Here is a 14,855-nt window from a genome sequence, read left to right as displayed (position 1 = left end):
ACACATAAAACTACAACGGAAGATTTATTTTTAAAAGACCTTTGGTGGGTAGAGGAAACCATACTTTAGCCATCCTAGTTTTTGATGTTTCTACGCGGCGCTACATTCAAAATCAGAATTGTTACGTTGCGTCTTTTATACATATATATTTAAAAAAAATGAAGATGTGCTCTAGAATCTAAAATGCAATGAAATTTTTCATCCAAGAATTTACGAAGACTGTCCTTAATTAAGTTGATTTACTATTTATAGAAATTTGTTTTCGGAAAGTACATGGTTCACTTTTACATTGTCAACTTCCTGTTTAGAGGGAAAATGAAAAGCTTGTAGAACGTTATATTTAGTTAGGTAAGAAAGTAAGTTTCGCTGCATAGCCTTTCTGTGTGCATTTATAAGAAGGAAGACGTTTTCGTAAGTATAGTCTTTTACAAAATATCGAAGATTTTTGTCATTCAAAGTTGATTTTGTTATTTTTTTTAAAATGCGACGCGAGCTCCGACCGTTACAATAATCGTTACATGTCATCTGCTTCCAAACGATTACAATGCCTCGATACAATTAATAACTAACGGAAACACAATATAAGATAAATATTGTGGCACAAATGCACTGTTTATGTAAATTCATAAAAATGCCTGGATGATAGAAATAGCCGCCGATCGCTTCGACGCCGTTAGAGGAAGGTCACTGGTTCAGAATGAGTTTTCATGCATGAACGGTCGGGCAACAAAGAAATATGTTTACCCCACCTCCACTACCTTAAATTCAGTTATTCTAACTCAGGGGAGTTGTTTTTGCTGGCTTTTTTTTTACCTGCTTTCTTTTTTTCTTGTTTTCTTTTTTGCTTGCTTCCTTTCTCAGTATGTAAACAGTTAATACTCTCCCAGTACTACGTACATGGTATCATTTTTAAGTATCAGTAAGCATTCTTTCAAATCAAATCAAAATCAAAACAGACTTTATTGTCTGTCCAGGTGATCATTTGATACACAGCATTGTTACTTGGTTTTGAAGAGTTTCTCAACTCAGGGAGGACTATGGCAGTTGGCAAATTTTCTGTCGATTGCAAGTTTTTGCTTAGGGAAGTTCCCCAATTAATTTTCTTCAATTTTCTGTTATTATTTAACAAATAATAAAAAAAATTGCCCGTATTCTATCTGGTATTCTCCTAAATGAGCATGAGTACCATATATATACATCAAAAAATCTCGAAGGAGACTTCATGCATATTCATAAAGCTAATATCGTAGGAGGTGAAAAAGCATAAAAAATGTTTTAGTCAAAAATATCAACTATCAATTTATTAGTGACAACCCGTGCTATTATTTGTATGTTACATTTTACATTCTTTTAGAAGTGAGATGCATGCAATTTCCTAAACTTGAGTTTTGATGGTCACACAAAGAATAAGAGATTTTATAGATTGATGACAGTTTTCATTTTAAGAAAAACGTTTTACCAATTTCTAGTCTTTATTGACCCTAAACTAAGTATTTTGCCTAAATCCTACTCCAACCTCTAGACCTTAACCTTTAAACTAATCGTAAATAATTCATTTAAAACTAGAGCAACTCTGTTTGGACAGCTCCTGTCACATTGTCATGGCACCAACAGTAGTCTTTACTGTGCCAACACTGTACATAGTAAAATGTTATGTTAAAAAGGGATGTACTCTCTCAGTCCTTTAGGTTCACTCATGACATGCTTATACAGAATGTTTATAAATGTATGCAATCAGCTTTAAAGTTGTCGCAGCAAAGGGCTTCTGATTACATGGAATCCATTGTGGTTGTAGTGGGATATAGAATATGAGCGAAAAGCATTGACATGGTCATGATATTGTACATGCTCCTTTTCAGAATTATTTTAGCTATCATGCAAAACCATGACGACGGTAAATAATTTTTAAGAACAGATTGCCATTTTAGTCATTTTAAAAAGAAATGGATCAGTCATTGTGAAAGAACTTTATATTTGAACACTGGGTGATTGATCTAAAAAAGATTTCTCTGGTGTTTCCCTCATTAAAATAAAATTTATTAGCGCTTTCCCTGTTTTCATTTTAAAGGTAAAATTATCCTAGCATTACTAGAAGTGAGCAAGCTTTGTACAATCAGTTGGTATGTCTTTGATCTATTTCCAGCAAATGAACTCTCTGTAGCTGTTATGCACGCCTGAAAGTTTGGAAGGGGAGAGGGGGAAATAGTCTGATGTAAAGTTTTTCAATTTCGAATAAGAGGTAAAGTGGATACTTAAAAACCTATAGTCAGTCTCTTGATGGAGTTATGTAGCAAGGTCTTCTCCAACGAAGATGCTGGCTGCTGTAAACAGTGGGCCCGGCGACAGCCATGTGTTGAGTGACTGCAGCATGTGAGGGCTTTAATCTGCACAGCCTGTGGATGTCTGGCCGTTTGAAATAGTGTTTCGTGCCACTCTCATTTCATGTCGCTCTGCATAAAAACAGTCGAGACTGTATACATGGAGGAAGCGGTTGGGCAATTAGTGGCCATGATCTGGCCTGTCTACAGGCAGAAGTGGCACAAAGTGCCCAAGCCTGTTGCGCTAAGCTGACGCAGATTACCCTCTTTTCGCTGTGGGTTGCAAAATAACTGACGTTTGAGTTTTGAGGCTGGTGTGCATAGGCGAATTTAAACATAAACTTAAGCAGAACATATCCGAAAATTTTGGCTGCTGCCATAAAAAATTTATATTTTAGAAAGAAATGAAATATAAACCAAATTAAAAGAAACTTGAAGGCGAGGTTAACGACTAAAGAGTGTATGTGAATGCCATCCTCATGGGTTCCTGTGAGCAGGTGCGAGCATCGTCCTCCCTGGTGTTGCTTCTGACGTCATCTTGTGAGCAGATAACAAAACCGTCCTCCATTGTAGTTCTTTGAATGTCTCCTTCTGAGCATGTAACCACCATCTTCAGTGGTCTTGCTGCTTTGGGTGTCATCAAGATCATCGGGGAAAGTGTCGCTGAAACACAGAAAACCTCAAAACTGGGTATGGTAGAGGATGGCCAAGGGGTGTGGTGTGGGATGGTTTGACAGGCTTCAGCATGGAGCAGGAAGTGACAGTTGTGTGTGTTGGGGAGCGGAGTGAATCAGCGCGCTAGTCCATCGATGCCATATAGGTAAAGGTTCTCTCCCGACCTCAGGTTGTTGGTGAGTGAGGTATTAGAGACTTCTCTTTTCTCGGGGACCATCGGCCATCTCCTCTCCCTTGCTGCTTTGTCTTCCTCAACGCTTTATTGGGTCAGTTATTCACTACCACCAGTTGAGTCGACTGGTTGAAGGTTGCTGCGCTACACGGGTATCGAACTGTTTCACTTCGGATCGGATTCCAGCGCTGTAACTATGTAACTACTCGACTGTTCGCTTCCCCCGATGCTATATCCCTACGGCGTAAGACCTGTAAAGGGGGGAGAAAACACCACTCAAGGCTCTTTTGAATGAGTAGGAAGAAGAAAGAACTGGAAACCAGTTTTGTTTACTTTTTATTTCTGTATTCTACAATTATCATAGGAGCTGACAACTATAGAGGAAATGTAAGTGACCTTTACTTGACTGTATTTTTCGTTTTAGACGTCGCGCTTGACGTGGCCACCTTCAGACAAGTGAACACCAGTGAGCGCCTCATGTAAATGCTCAGTGTGTGAAAGATGGGGACATTAACGAAGATTTAGTCGCTGGCGTTGAATTCGCCTGAAAGTAGCCAGTAGCATCAAGTGGTCGGGGCAGTAAATCCTGCCCAGTCACAGGCGACATCACTGACAACCTCACTGGTGTAGGTCTTAAAGGTCGGCCAGACCTCAAAGCTGCTGCTTTTTTATGTCTGATGACTTGGGTGAGCGCCAAGATACTATCATTGCCTCAAACTGTGAGTGAATAAACCCGAGATACGGAGGTCTGCAGAACGCGATTAGAATATTGCTTGTCTTGGCTACGAATGAGAGGCTAACCTCAGTACTATCAAGATACTTTCCTGGGAGAAGTCTGGCAGTTGTGTTCAGGAAAGCAACGTTCGTACGACAGCCATATTGACTAAGAATTTCCTGTTAGCACAATAATTATTACATATACAATCGCGCTCTCACGCAAGAGTAATACAAAATTCCATGTGCTTTCCAGTTAACTGTAACGTGGGTCTATGTGCAACATCCCGTGACCATTTTACTCGCTGAAAGTGCATGTGTGGTGTTATTTTATTTTTTGAGCATATCATTAACTTTCATTTCTTTTTGGGCATTCGTGTGGACAAAGAAGTGGCTCGAGAAGAAAAAAATCAAGCTTCACCAGATAAATACGGAGGTTAAACAGATTAATTCTCCTACCCCGGACTTGTCACATGGGGTCACATTTGTGTCGTCATGGGGCCGCACACGACAACTAATTAAAGTCATTTAATAAAATTTATTACAGAATATTTTTATTATTTAAACTTAGAAACATACAATGTGCACACAAATGGTTTAGCGGCTAGCCACATGAATGCAAAATAAGAAAAGTAGGATACAAGAAAAACATTTGAACGGCAACACAGACTTGTATCAACAGCAACAAGTACACGGCACAAAAATTACCACAGTTTAAAATGACCATTTGCTTCTAATATTTTTAGTGTTTTGTTCTGAGGCTTGATGTCTCTTTTTAAAGACAAATGTCTGGCTGAAATTACTGTGCATTTCCGAATTTCTTTAGAGTTGAGAGGTTTTGATCAGTCCATCCTTGTTCTCTGAGAAGTAATTGTTGATTTCATGAAGGAAAATAAGTGTTTACACATAGGTAGAACCAAACATTGCCATAATCCTTGTGGCAAATTTTCAGGAAGGTAAGAAAAGACCTTTATATTAGATTTAGCGAATCGCTACAGTGTCCTTTGTGCGGGCGGCAGGTATGCATTCAACGGGCCGCATGCGGCCCGCGGGTTAGACATTCCTGGTGTAGACCATACGTGACGGTGTTCGAAACCTGTAGGACTGTTAGGGTGCCCCCACCGCCTGTAAACTTCCTGCTTGCCCAGTCTTACCTCTACGCACGTGCTGCAAGTCCGTCTCCGTGTTTGAAGTCTGGTACTTAAGCGCTAAGAGCATACACCTTAGGAGTGTGGGTATGCGCTTTACACAATTTTGCATTTATTATTGTTTACTTCCGATTGCTTGCTCGCGACTAGAGCATCTCACCGCTAGGAGTGAGCTCATGTCAGCAGCCGAACTGCCTAAAACTGCTACAACCTTCTCCTATCAAAACAGGACTTGGAGGGAAAGGCGCTCAGTCCCAGAAAGATAACACACACACGTGCATTCACGGGAATAATCGACTTGAGACAAAGTATCTTACAACAAACTCCTCACGTCAGACTCGTGCTAGGTGTGGCGAGGCGTGCGCAAGGTAGAGCGAGGGAAGCCTGAGTGTAAATACAGTTTGTTTTTTCAATAAGTCGTCTGGAGACTCCTCTTTGAATCTTTCCCACTTCTTGCGAGCTCACAGCCCGTAGTGTCGAAGTTTATCACCAAAGTAGATTATGTCAAAGCGTTATCGCGCTTGCTTGCGTGTGATCGCAAAGACGCACGCAACGTTTGCCAGCAAATCTTGTGAGTTGCCTGACGCTCCTTCAGCGGGAAACGATCTGTAGAAATGATTCTGTTAAACAGACATTCCAGGAAGATTTCAAAGAAAAGGAGGCCCATAGCAGACGAGTCCCATATTCAGAACAGAAAAAAATAATAAAAAATAAAATTTAAATATTCTTTTCACGACACTGTGTGCATCCGTGTACGCCAGTGCACTGACAATCTGATTTTATGTCTTTTAACTCCAGCGACCCGTAACAGCTTGCATCCTTGCCGAAAGAACTGTTACTGGACTGAGTATGATGGACTCTTCTTCCGCGTGCTACGGATATGGGACGTGGGTGGGTGTCACGTGAGGGTTGCTGGGACCGAAAAATAAGATAAATCGTGTGTCACTTGATTTTTGTCTGCGTGTAGACTAAGGTTGGTTGCCAACCCACAAAAGGGCAAAACGATAAGTCACTGATTATAGAGTAGCAGTCGGCGAGCATTATATATATTGTATATAAAAGCACACCAGTAGCGAAGCTGATATCACTGCACTTCGATACTTGAAGACGCATTTTAACCGATTCATTAAAAAACCCCACATCATTACCACTCTTTTTATCAAAGGAAGTTCATTAACGGCACACAAATCCAAGCCCCGAACCTAATTTTAACCGATTCAAAAACAAAAAACAAACAAAACCCCCAAATATCCTATCATCCTGTTTATTAAAAGCAGTTCATTAACGGTCCACTCCGCGCTCACCTCTCGTCAATGAGATCGCACTTCCGTTAGTCTGTGCTGGAAGTCTGCCGCGATCTCTTCTTGGCCTTTCAGCTAACATCAAAGTGTAGATACCTGGCTCTCGCTTGGTCCTCGACCTTCTTTTCCTAACGTGTGCCCCAGGATTTTATCTCGCACACCTACCTCACTACATGGAAAATATTTGAGTATGTTCTCCGGTTGAGTAAGCAGCAGGAAAGCAGAATATCGAATGTTGTATGTAGTCTTCTCTCATGTATGGTGTATGTAACACCCACTAGAACACTCGGAAGTGGTTATGCCCTCGCTGCTGGTGTGTGTGTGGGAGAAGGTGGAGGTGGGAGGAGGCGAGAGGAGCCATGAACAAGATGTAAGAGGTTGCGTAAAGATAAGTGTTTGGTTCGCTTCATAACAGTGAAACATAGCGCAGTCTGACAAGAGTCGGCTCTCGCTCACCTCACGTGAACCCGCCCCTCCAACATTTATCTACGGAACAGCTCCTCCCACAAACCTATTGTTTGGCCCCTTCCCTCCTCTCCCCCTCCCCCCGTAACCTCCGTTGCTCCGCAGAGCCTCCCGCCGCATGCAGTGTAGCCTCAACCCCGCGTGACCTCTCACCCTTCCCGTCATATGCTGTCAAACCTATTTGCGTTCTCTGCTTCAGGGGCTTCAGACCTTTCCCCCAAGTGAGCTGCCGACACCTTGGCTGTGACGATCGAGGACGACAGCCATCTTGCTGCCATCCCTCCATCCTTTCCCAGTTTCTTCAGTGACAAGGGCAGACAGGCGAGACGACGAGCATCGCGGACGAGTTGTTGTTCCTGGGACGACATCTACACGGGAAGCGTTTGGCGGGGTTTGTTTAAAAGGCCTCTCCCCCAATCGTTGTTTTTCACCCACCACCACCCCTACAATCAGCCGACACCACCACCACCAGCCTCGAGGACGGCCTTTGCATCGCGATGATCGGTTGGCCGCGACGTGTGTTGTGCTTGTTGGTAACCCGCCGGCTAGGCTAACTCAGTGTCGGAGCGCGCGCTGGTGGACAGCGGAGGCCATTTGTTGTTAATTAACTGCGAGGATTTCAGTGTTCGACGTGCAGCGTCCCTCTTCCTGCGGCCAGGAGACCCACTCACCTCGCACCATCACAACTTCGGGAGGTCGAGCGGCCTCAACGGATTAACGGTCACCGCCGGTTTCTCTTCAATTGTTCTGTGGACGTCGGGGTGCCAGCAGCGCTTCCTCGCGCGTCACCATGTCTGTGAATGGTTCCAGCCCCGGGGAGTACGTCCCCTCTCCACGTCCCCACCCCCGCCTCAGGCCCGAGGGCGCGGCCTATGCCGAGCGGAACCGGGGGAACATGGAACGATGGTTCGACTACAGCGATAACGTCAACAACTACACCTCGCCGCGACCTGGCGAGCGCCTGAGAACCGACACGGCGCGAAAAATAGCGGAAGTAAGTCGTGCAACCTGTTTTTGTGTTTGTGTGTTCAGTGACAGGGTTTTTTTTTTTTAGCGTTTAGTCACCGGTTTCTTTGTCACCCCCATCATCTAGTATCCTCTACCTCCCTTCCCTCGCGCTGCCTGGGAAATCACATGGCTGCAAAGCTATTAATAGGATTAAATGGCATTTGATTGTGAATGGAATGCTGTTTTTTGTCAACGCTGCAGGTACTTTCCCATTCACCAGCCCTCGGCACTATTCATTCAGTTTGGAGAGGTGGTTGGTTAACGCACTTCCCAGTTTGTTGAGGAGCTTTTGATGACACGAACCGGCAAAGGTCAACTGCCAAGCGAGGTTTTGCCGGTCATTTTGCGACTCGGTCTACCTGTGTAGGTGTGTGGGGTTTGGAGGTGAGGGGAGGGAACGGACCACGGCAGGCGTTGAGACAGATTGACAACAAGCCTGCCAAGAATAACCAATGTTCCGCCTTTGATATTCAAGACGGTTGTTCATCAGAAGTTTATACTTGAAAACACCTGTCAGAGGGGAATAATGACTATTCCCTGTACAGTACACTATTCCCAATAGTAGGTAAAAGCTTCATTGGGGAAAGGAAAATAATGAGTTTAGTTTATATGCATGTGCATACATGCAAGCAAATGTGTCTTTTTTTTATTAAGTGTATTCACATGAAACAAAGCGCATGCAATACAATAAAAAAAACCCAATCTTTTCTAGGAAATTGTCTGCTGACCGTAACATTAGAACATCAATTTAGAAAAACATCAACACATCAAGAACACAATGTCTGCATCCAGTTTTAGTTTTCTATTTACATTCATTTATCATGGCACTTATAGTCACTCTCACAAATATTCAAAGTGTTTTGCATTCATTCATTTCTGCAGGTATTCTACACCTGAGGTTAGCACTCACATTTAACATACAGTAATCTTACCTAAACATAAAAAAGCATGCTCAGGTAGACTGGGGTACTCAAAACTGAAAAGAAATTGTTTCAGACTTGACCTACTTTTAAACAGTGCTGAATCAGAAATGTCATCCCCAACTGCAGCCACCCAGGAAAAAAATGGTGTTTGTGTAGAAGAGTATCATCACATTTCTACTGTACACTTGTAGTCAAGATTGTGATTTTTCTGTTATCTGTCAAGTGATTTTTCTGTTATTAGTCAAGAGATCACTTGTTTTTTTTTTTTTCTTTGGTAGCATCAGAGACAGGGGAGAGAGAAGCAGCAGTCTTTGCAGCCATTTGTACTTGCACAAGGAAATGTGTGCAAAAAATATAGATTAAACGGCCAAGTTGTCTGTTAAAACCGCTTTTCTAGCCTTTGTGTTCAATTGTCAGTTTTTGTCACTGTTTATGTACATTCATATTCATAGACCTTGAATAATCCACTTGAGTAGTGCTAGTGCTTACAGTTTAGGATCTGTTTACTAAGAGAAATGTTTATTTGCTGAGTTATCTGTAGGTTGAATTGTTTGCAAAAGCATATGTGCAGTACCTATTTACAGAGGTTAAAAATATGAACTTGCATGTACAGCTGTGGGTATGCTTATTGTAGAGATGTATTTGGATATGACAAGTTGACCTTGCAGAGAAAGGTTTCAAACAAATCCTAGACAGGTCAGGTCAGCCTGCCTTACTCAGCTCTAAGAAAATTGTTTTGAAGCAGCCCTTCTGAACAGGCTAATTTAGGGCTTGTGACAGCCTGTCAGGCCTACACTCAGATTTGTGTGATCAGTGTTCAAGGTCTAAGGTATTGTATTATGTCTATGGGTGAGCTAGATATTATTTCCCCATGAGACCTGAGTGATTAACCACTTCCATTCTATTCTTGCAAGAGATACAACACAGCAGTCATATTATGCATAAGGAGGCCAAAATTGTGATGTTGCCTATGTTCATGATACCCCTAATTAACATGTGGTCCCAGCTTTCCGAACTGACTGAAGCATTAATAATTTTAAACGTCATTCAGCATGTCTCAATAGAAAAAGCATGGACATGGAATATCAATGCTTCCTATGTCCATGCTTTTTCTATTGATACATTCGGAATGATTTGTTTAAAAATTCTTCGTTCAATCATAAAGTAATAAACTGTCATGACCAAAAGTAAGAAATGAAACAAATGAGAGTCTAGGGGTTTGAGAAGATAAATAGCATTGAACATCATCATCTGGTGCTGTGGACATACGATGAAAAAATACAAAATGTTGTACTGTCTTGTAGAGGCTGAGGCTGTGGTTGTGGAATGTCTTTAGGTGAACAAAGGATGCATGGATGAAATGATGGGAGGATATGCTGATCCTCCAATTCAGCGCCAGATTCACCCCCGTGGCATAAAGCCAGAGGCTACAGCAATTGCAGAAGCCAACAAGGGCGATGGTATGAGGGTTGTGTTAGAAGACTATGCCAACTTGGACATACATGAGCCCACAGGTCCCAAAGTCCATGGTGCAGAGGCCAAAGAGTATGCAGACAGGAATCATGGCCAGGTAGGTGTTCACTCTCACACATTTAGAAAAGTGATGGCAGACATGGTTATCCTCATGCATGTGCACATACTTGAAGACTTTATGTTTGGAATTCTTTGTAACCACAAGTAGGCTGTATTTTAGATCTTAACAATGAACTAGCTGTGTGTATAAAGAAGCTTGACATGCCGCATGCATTATCTTTCTTAGGTTGACCACATTATCAATAACTATGGAGTAGTTACTCCTACTGCACCACCTCCTCCAAAAGTGGGTCTTGGGGGCCAGGATAACCTGGAGAAGGCCCAGGGGGCAGGTATGGGCCCTATCTTGAGGATGGAAGGCAACAAGACTCCACATGAACCTAAGATTGGGCGTTTGCACCAGGAGTCGCAGGATGGGTAAGTGAACAGTTCAGTTGGTGTAGAAGGTGTTTGGCATGTTGGTTTAAACCGAAATGTTGCTGTGCTATGTTCATTTTTTTACCCCACTAAAAAGGGCTTTCCAAATGAAACTTGCAGCACAACTTGCTCCTTTACAGGGAGAGAATTGAGGAAGAGAATTTAGCTGCAAGTGCAATGAAGGAAAATGACATTGTGTGCAGAATAATGTGTCCTTATAGCAGTTTTACCACATTCTTGTTATTTCTCCCTTGTGAAATATAAAGCTATGGCATGATGAATAAGGCTATTGTTACTTGAAGAATAGAAGAAATGAGTATGACATATTGGCATGAAGCCAAACATGACCCACCACCACGAAATGAGTCTTAACTCTCACCCTTCATTTTGATTTCTTGGGCCTGGAAAGGTGATAAGAGTCAACTTCATGCAGTTTCACTTGTTCGTAAAATATATACCTTGTCATTAAACTAACAGGGAAATGCCCTGTTGTGTTAAAATGGAGGTGAAAAATGGTCTTAAAATACATTTTAATCAAAGTGTCCTACGGCAATTAGCCTTTATTGTCACAGGAAACGATGAAATGAAGATGCTGTTTGGTACGGAACCTCATATGAAGAGCCTGTAGTCCACATTTTCAGTCTCTTTAATTACCAATTCAAGTATTATTCAATCATAAGATTTGTGTGCAAAAGTTTAGGAGTAAGCAAATCTGGTTGTTGATCCAAATACTATCCAATGATAAACTCAAGTATTACAAGTATTCAATGCTATGTCTATTTTATATGATTTGAAATAGTGTAGCTTGATGTGCTTTATCATTATGCAAAATTAAGTACAATTTGAACAGTTAGAAGTACATGTTGCAAATCCAAAACTTGCAGATTTTAATAATGTAAAATTTTTTTAAATCTTAACGTTTTCAAATTCTGACTTATGGTGGCAAGTCATGTTCTGCATAGTCATTGTGAAAACAAATGCATGCTGGGGCATCCGCTTTTTAAAGTGTTTGTAGGTGGGTGGCCGCTGGCCATAACAGACCCTTTATGTTTACCCATGCATTAAAAAAGAGTTTTCCTTCCCAGGTCTCCCCTGAAAAGGGAAGAACCCTTGACCTTTAGAGTATGATGCCTTGTCATGTTGAATACTGAATGAGACAGAAAGCAGACTTGCAAGGAAGTCATAAAGATGTTGGATATTTTTATGGTTGGACAGATCAGAGAGCACAAATGTGAATGTGTACTTGTAGGAGTGAGCATTACTACAGGATGTCTAGCATAAATGTGTATTTGTAGGAGGGAAAAGTGCTACAGGATGTCCCCCAACCTCCCCTTAAAAAATATTGGGGGATATTCCTGCCATTAAAAAGAAACATACAAAATAAACCTGTAGGCCTTTGCTGATGGAAGTAATAAGAATACAGTATGAAGAAATACCAATTACAGTATGTATGGATTTCGGGGAAGCAGACACATTCATTTAGTTAGGAGCAAGACAATGGCACTTTGCTTCGTGCTAGTCTCTGGTCAGGATGTGGACAAACAGAATGTTTGTTTGGGCAAGGAAGAATTGTGTGGCAGGTTAAAACAAGTTTAATCAGGGGGCTGTTAAGGAAAGGCAGTTTTTAATGTTTATCATAGGCCCATAGCTCTACTCACACCAGCAGAACAAAGTCCACCGAGCACGGAGATGCGAGTGCAGCACATTTTTTCATGCTTTGTGTTAAAAAACGATTGGGATTGTGCGTGCATGTATGCTCGTGTAACATGTGCACATGTACATGAATGCATTTCTCAAGATTTGCACACTTAGTCCATTGTCCCAACACAACAAGAGAGAAGACAGCTTTTTCTGACTTTTCAGTTTGACATTTTGTCAATATTCACATATTTTTGTACAGAACGAATAAAGCATGTAATCACCATTTCTTAATGTCTTTGATTCCAGCTCAGAAGCTAGATTTTTTTTTTTTGAGTGTGTGTGGTCGGGGTGGGGAGTAAGATTATTGGTTAGTGGGTGGGAGAGCTGGGAAGATGTTTTTTCCCCAGAGCTGCGATATCATCTTTACCTTGCTGTGCTCACACATCTTGGGAGGATGCTTTTGATTCATTTGGATGTTTTTTGTCCAGAGGTTGGGATGAAGTCCTGCCAGCTAGCCGAACTCGTCCTGAAGCTGAGAACATTGCCATTAAAAACAGCAATGATTCCATGTATGGTCTTTTGCGTAACGACAATGTGCAGCCTGTCAGCCCTGCTAAAGACTTAAAGACTTTGCCACACATGAAAGAATCTCCATCCCCGTAAGTTCTGTTTGTGTGTGTGCAAGTAGAATTGCAACTTATTTTGTAACATACACATATATATCTCTGTACAAGATGTTTACAAGTACATTAAACATAAAATAATCACTTGTGCATTTAAGTGTGTATAACCTAACATGCATATTACTTGTAATAAAGTTTCTTGAGTGAGTGTTTTGTAAATGGTTAATATGAGGTAATATTGTATGATTCAATTTGTATTTAAAATGGTCGATAAGTAGAATTGGCTTCTTCGATATTTTTGAACTATCACCCAACGTTTTTTTTTTTTTATTATTATTTTGTGACTAGGCGAAAGCTGACCACACCACCTCGCATGCGTCCTGAGGGCATGAAGAATTACGAGCGTGCACATAACCAGTCAGAGATGTCAGCAATATTGAGAGGTGAAGGAGATAATCGAACAGCCACACCACAACGGAACCTACGTCACCTGCAGCGCTCTGAGCTGTGGTAGAGCTCTCGTTCTCTTCTTTCTGTTAATGCTTTGGCTTTCATGCATTATGGCTATATGACCAAAACTTTATAACCCTGACACAGATCAGTGCCTCATTAAGTGAACCTTTCTGAAGTAGGTTTTCTAACCACATTTGTGTTGTCGTGTAATTGTTACTTTCATGTGCTTTGATCACCGTTCTTGTGTTTTACGTCAAATATGAACCAAGCAAAACAATAAATCCACTGACTAGCCAAACAAGAACAAAGAAAACAAATCTCCCCAAATGGCAGCCAAACCCTCATCAAAAAGGTCTTTTATGAAGCACTATGATATATTTTTTTAAAGTAAAATTTGATCTTCTAACTGCTTGGCCACTGGTGCACTTGGCTTTAAAACATGCAAGTCATGCAATGAACATGGCATGGTTTTACTCTCCTGCATCTAATTTTGTAAAGAAAATGATGGTATAAAGAAAATGGACTTGAGCACCCTGACAGCTAAGCTTCCAGGTGTGGAAGTGTTAAAGGAAGTTGACCAACTCGTCTCATGTTTTACAGGATCATTTGGCTGTATATACTGTCATGTATACTGACATCTTGTAACAAAAATGCCTTAGACCTGACAAACAAATCTGATTGTCTGGTAGAATCTGATGTCTTACAAGTAGAGAGTGAGTGTGTACACGTGTGCGCTATTGTTTTTGAATACACGTGCAAATAGAACACAGATTTACTACCTGAAGATAAATAGTTATAAAAGAAGCAGGTTTTTAATCAGTTACGATGACGAATTTAAGAAAAGAGATCTGAAACCTGTAAATCTCATTCAAATGTTATGAATGTACAGCTGAGGCTGTGCGAAGCTGTTGTGATTTGCTTTTTTTAAATTAACATTTTACACTGGGTAAATGTATATTTTACATATCAAAATGTTTACAGCGTTGGAAAATGGTTTATACAAGTTTCGGCTTTTGGGGTTAGGGTTCATATTTAGAATATTTACACAGGGTTGTTCAGTATTGTGTTTACAGCGTTGACTGCTGTTTAGAAATGGTTTGCAGCAAGGAAGTGGTCCCATGCTGTTCAAATGGTTGTGCATAGCACCTCAACTCTTTTTTTTAGCAGCTGAGCAAGATTTTTCTAGGGAGTTGGAAAGGTGAAGGCGACAAACCACCGACTGGAACAAATCTTAAGTAATTTTTTTTAAAATTTGTGGAAATGTACTGAAAATAGAACAACTGTTTTAATGCATATATTTTATAATAAATTTATAGAGCATGTTGTGTACAGGAAAGTAAAAAGTAAAAAGTCTGAGTGGCATTTGTTCATGTTGGAGAGAGAGAAGGGGGCCTGCTGTGCATAGATGTAAACATATCTGATGACACACACACACCTCTACACATTTTATAACCACACACACAA

At 41.1% G+C, this 14,855-nt stretch overlaps 1 protein-coding gene across 1 annotated transcript; it reads left to right on the top strand.

Moving 5' to 3' along the window:
• The first annotated feature begins 282 nt into the window (after positions 1-282).
• LOC112555390 lies at positions 283-14,744 on the top strand. Its single transcript, XM_025223760.1, has 6 exons — positions 283-411; positions 6,993-7,787; positions 10,061-10,294; positions 10,484-10,674; positions 12,804-12,974; positions 13,287-14,744. The coding sequence occupies exons 2-6, from the start codon at positions 7,584-7,586 to the stop codon at positions 13,450-13,452; spliced, it is 966 nt and encodes a 321-aa protein (XP_025079545.1). The 5' UTR covers positions 283-411; positions 6,993-7,583; the 3' UTR covers positions 13,453-14,744.
• Positions 14,745-14,855: the final 111 nt, after the last annotated feature.

The sequence above is a fragment of the Pomacea canaliculata genome, linkage group LG14 (assembly GCF_003073045.1).
Source record: "Pomacea canaliculata isolate SZHN2017 linkage group LG14, ASM307304v1, whole genome shotgun sequence".
NCBI lineage: Eukaryota > Metazoa > Mollusca > Gastropoda > Architaenioglossa > Ampullariidae > Pomacea > Pomacea canaliculata.
Note: the sequence above shows the minus strand (reverse complement) of the source record. Positions and strands in the feature narration are given on the sequence as shown.

Coding starts and splice junctions, on each gene's coding strand:
- LOC112555390 (XM_025223760.1), top strand. CDS start 7,584: ATGTCTGTGAATGGTTCCAGCCCCGGGGAGTACGTCCCCTCTCCACGT. Junction 7,788..10,060: donor CGGCGCGAAAAATAGCGGAA/GTAAGTCGTGCA, acceptor GAATGTCTTTAG/GTGAACAAAGGATGCATGGA. Junction 10,675..12,803: donor CACCAGGAGTCGCAGGATGG/GTAAGTGAACAG, acceptor TTTTTTGTCCAG/AGGTTGGGATGAAGTCCTGC.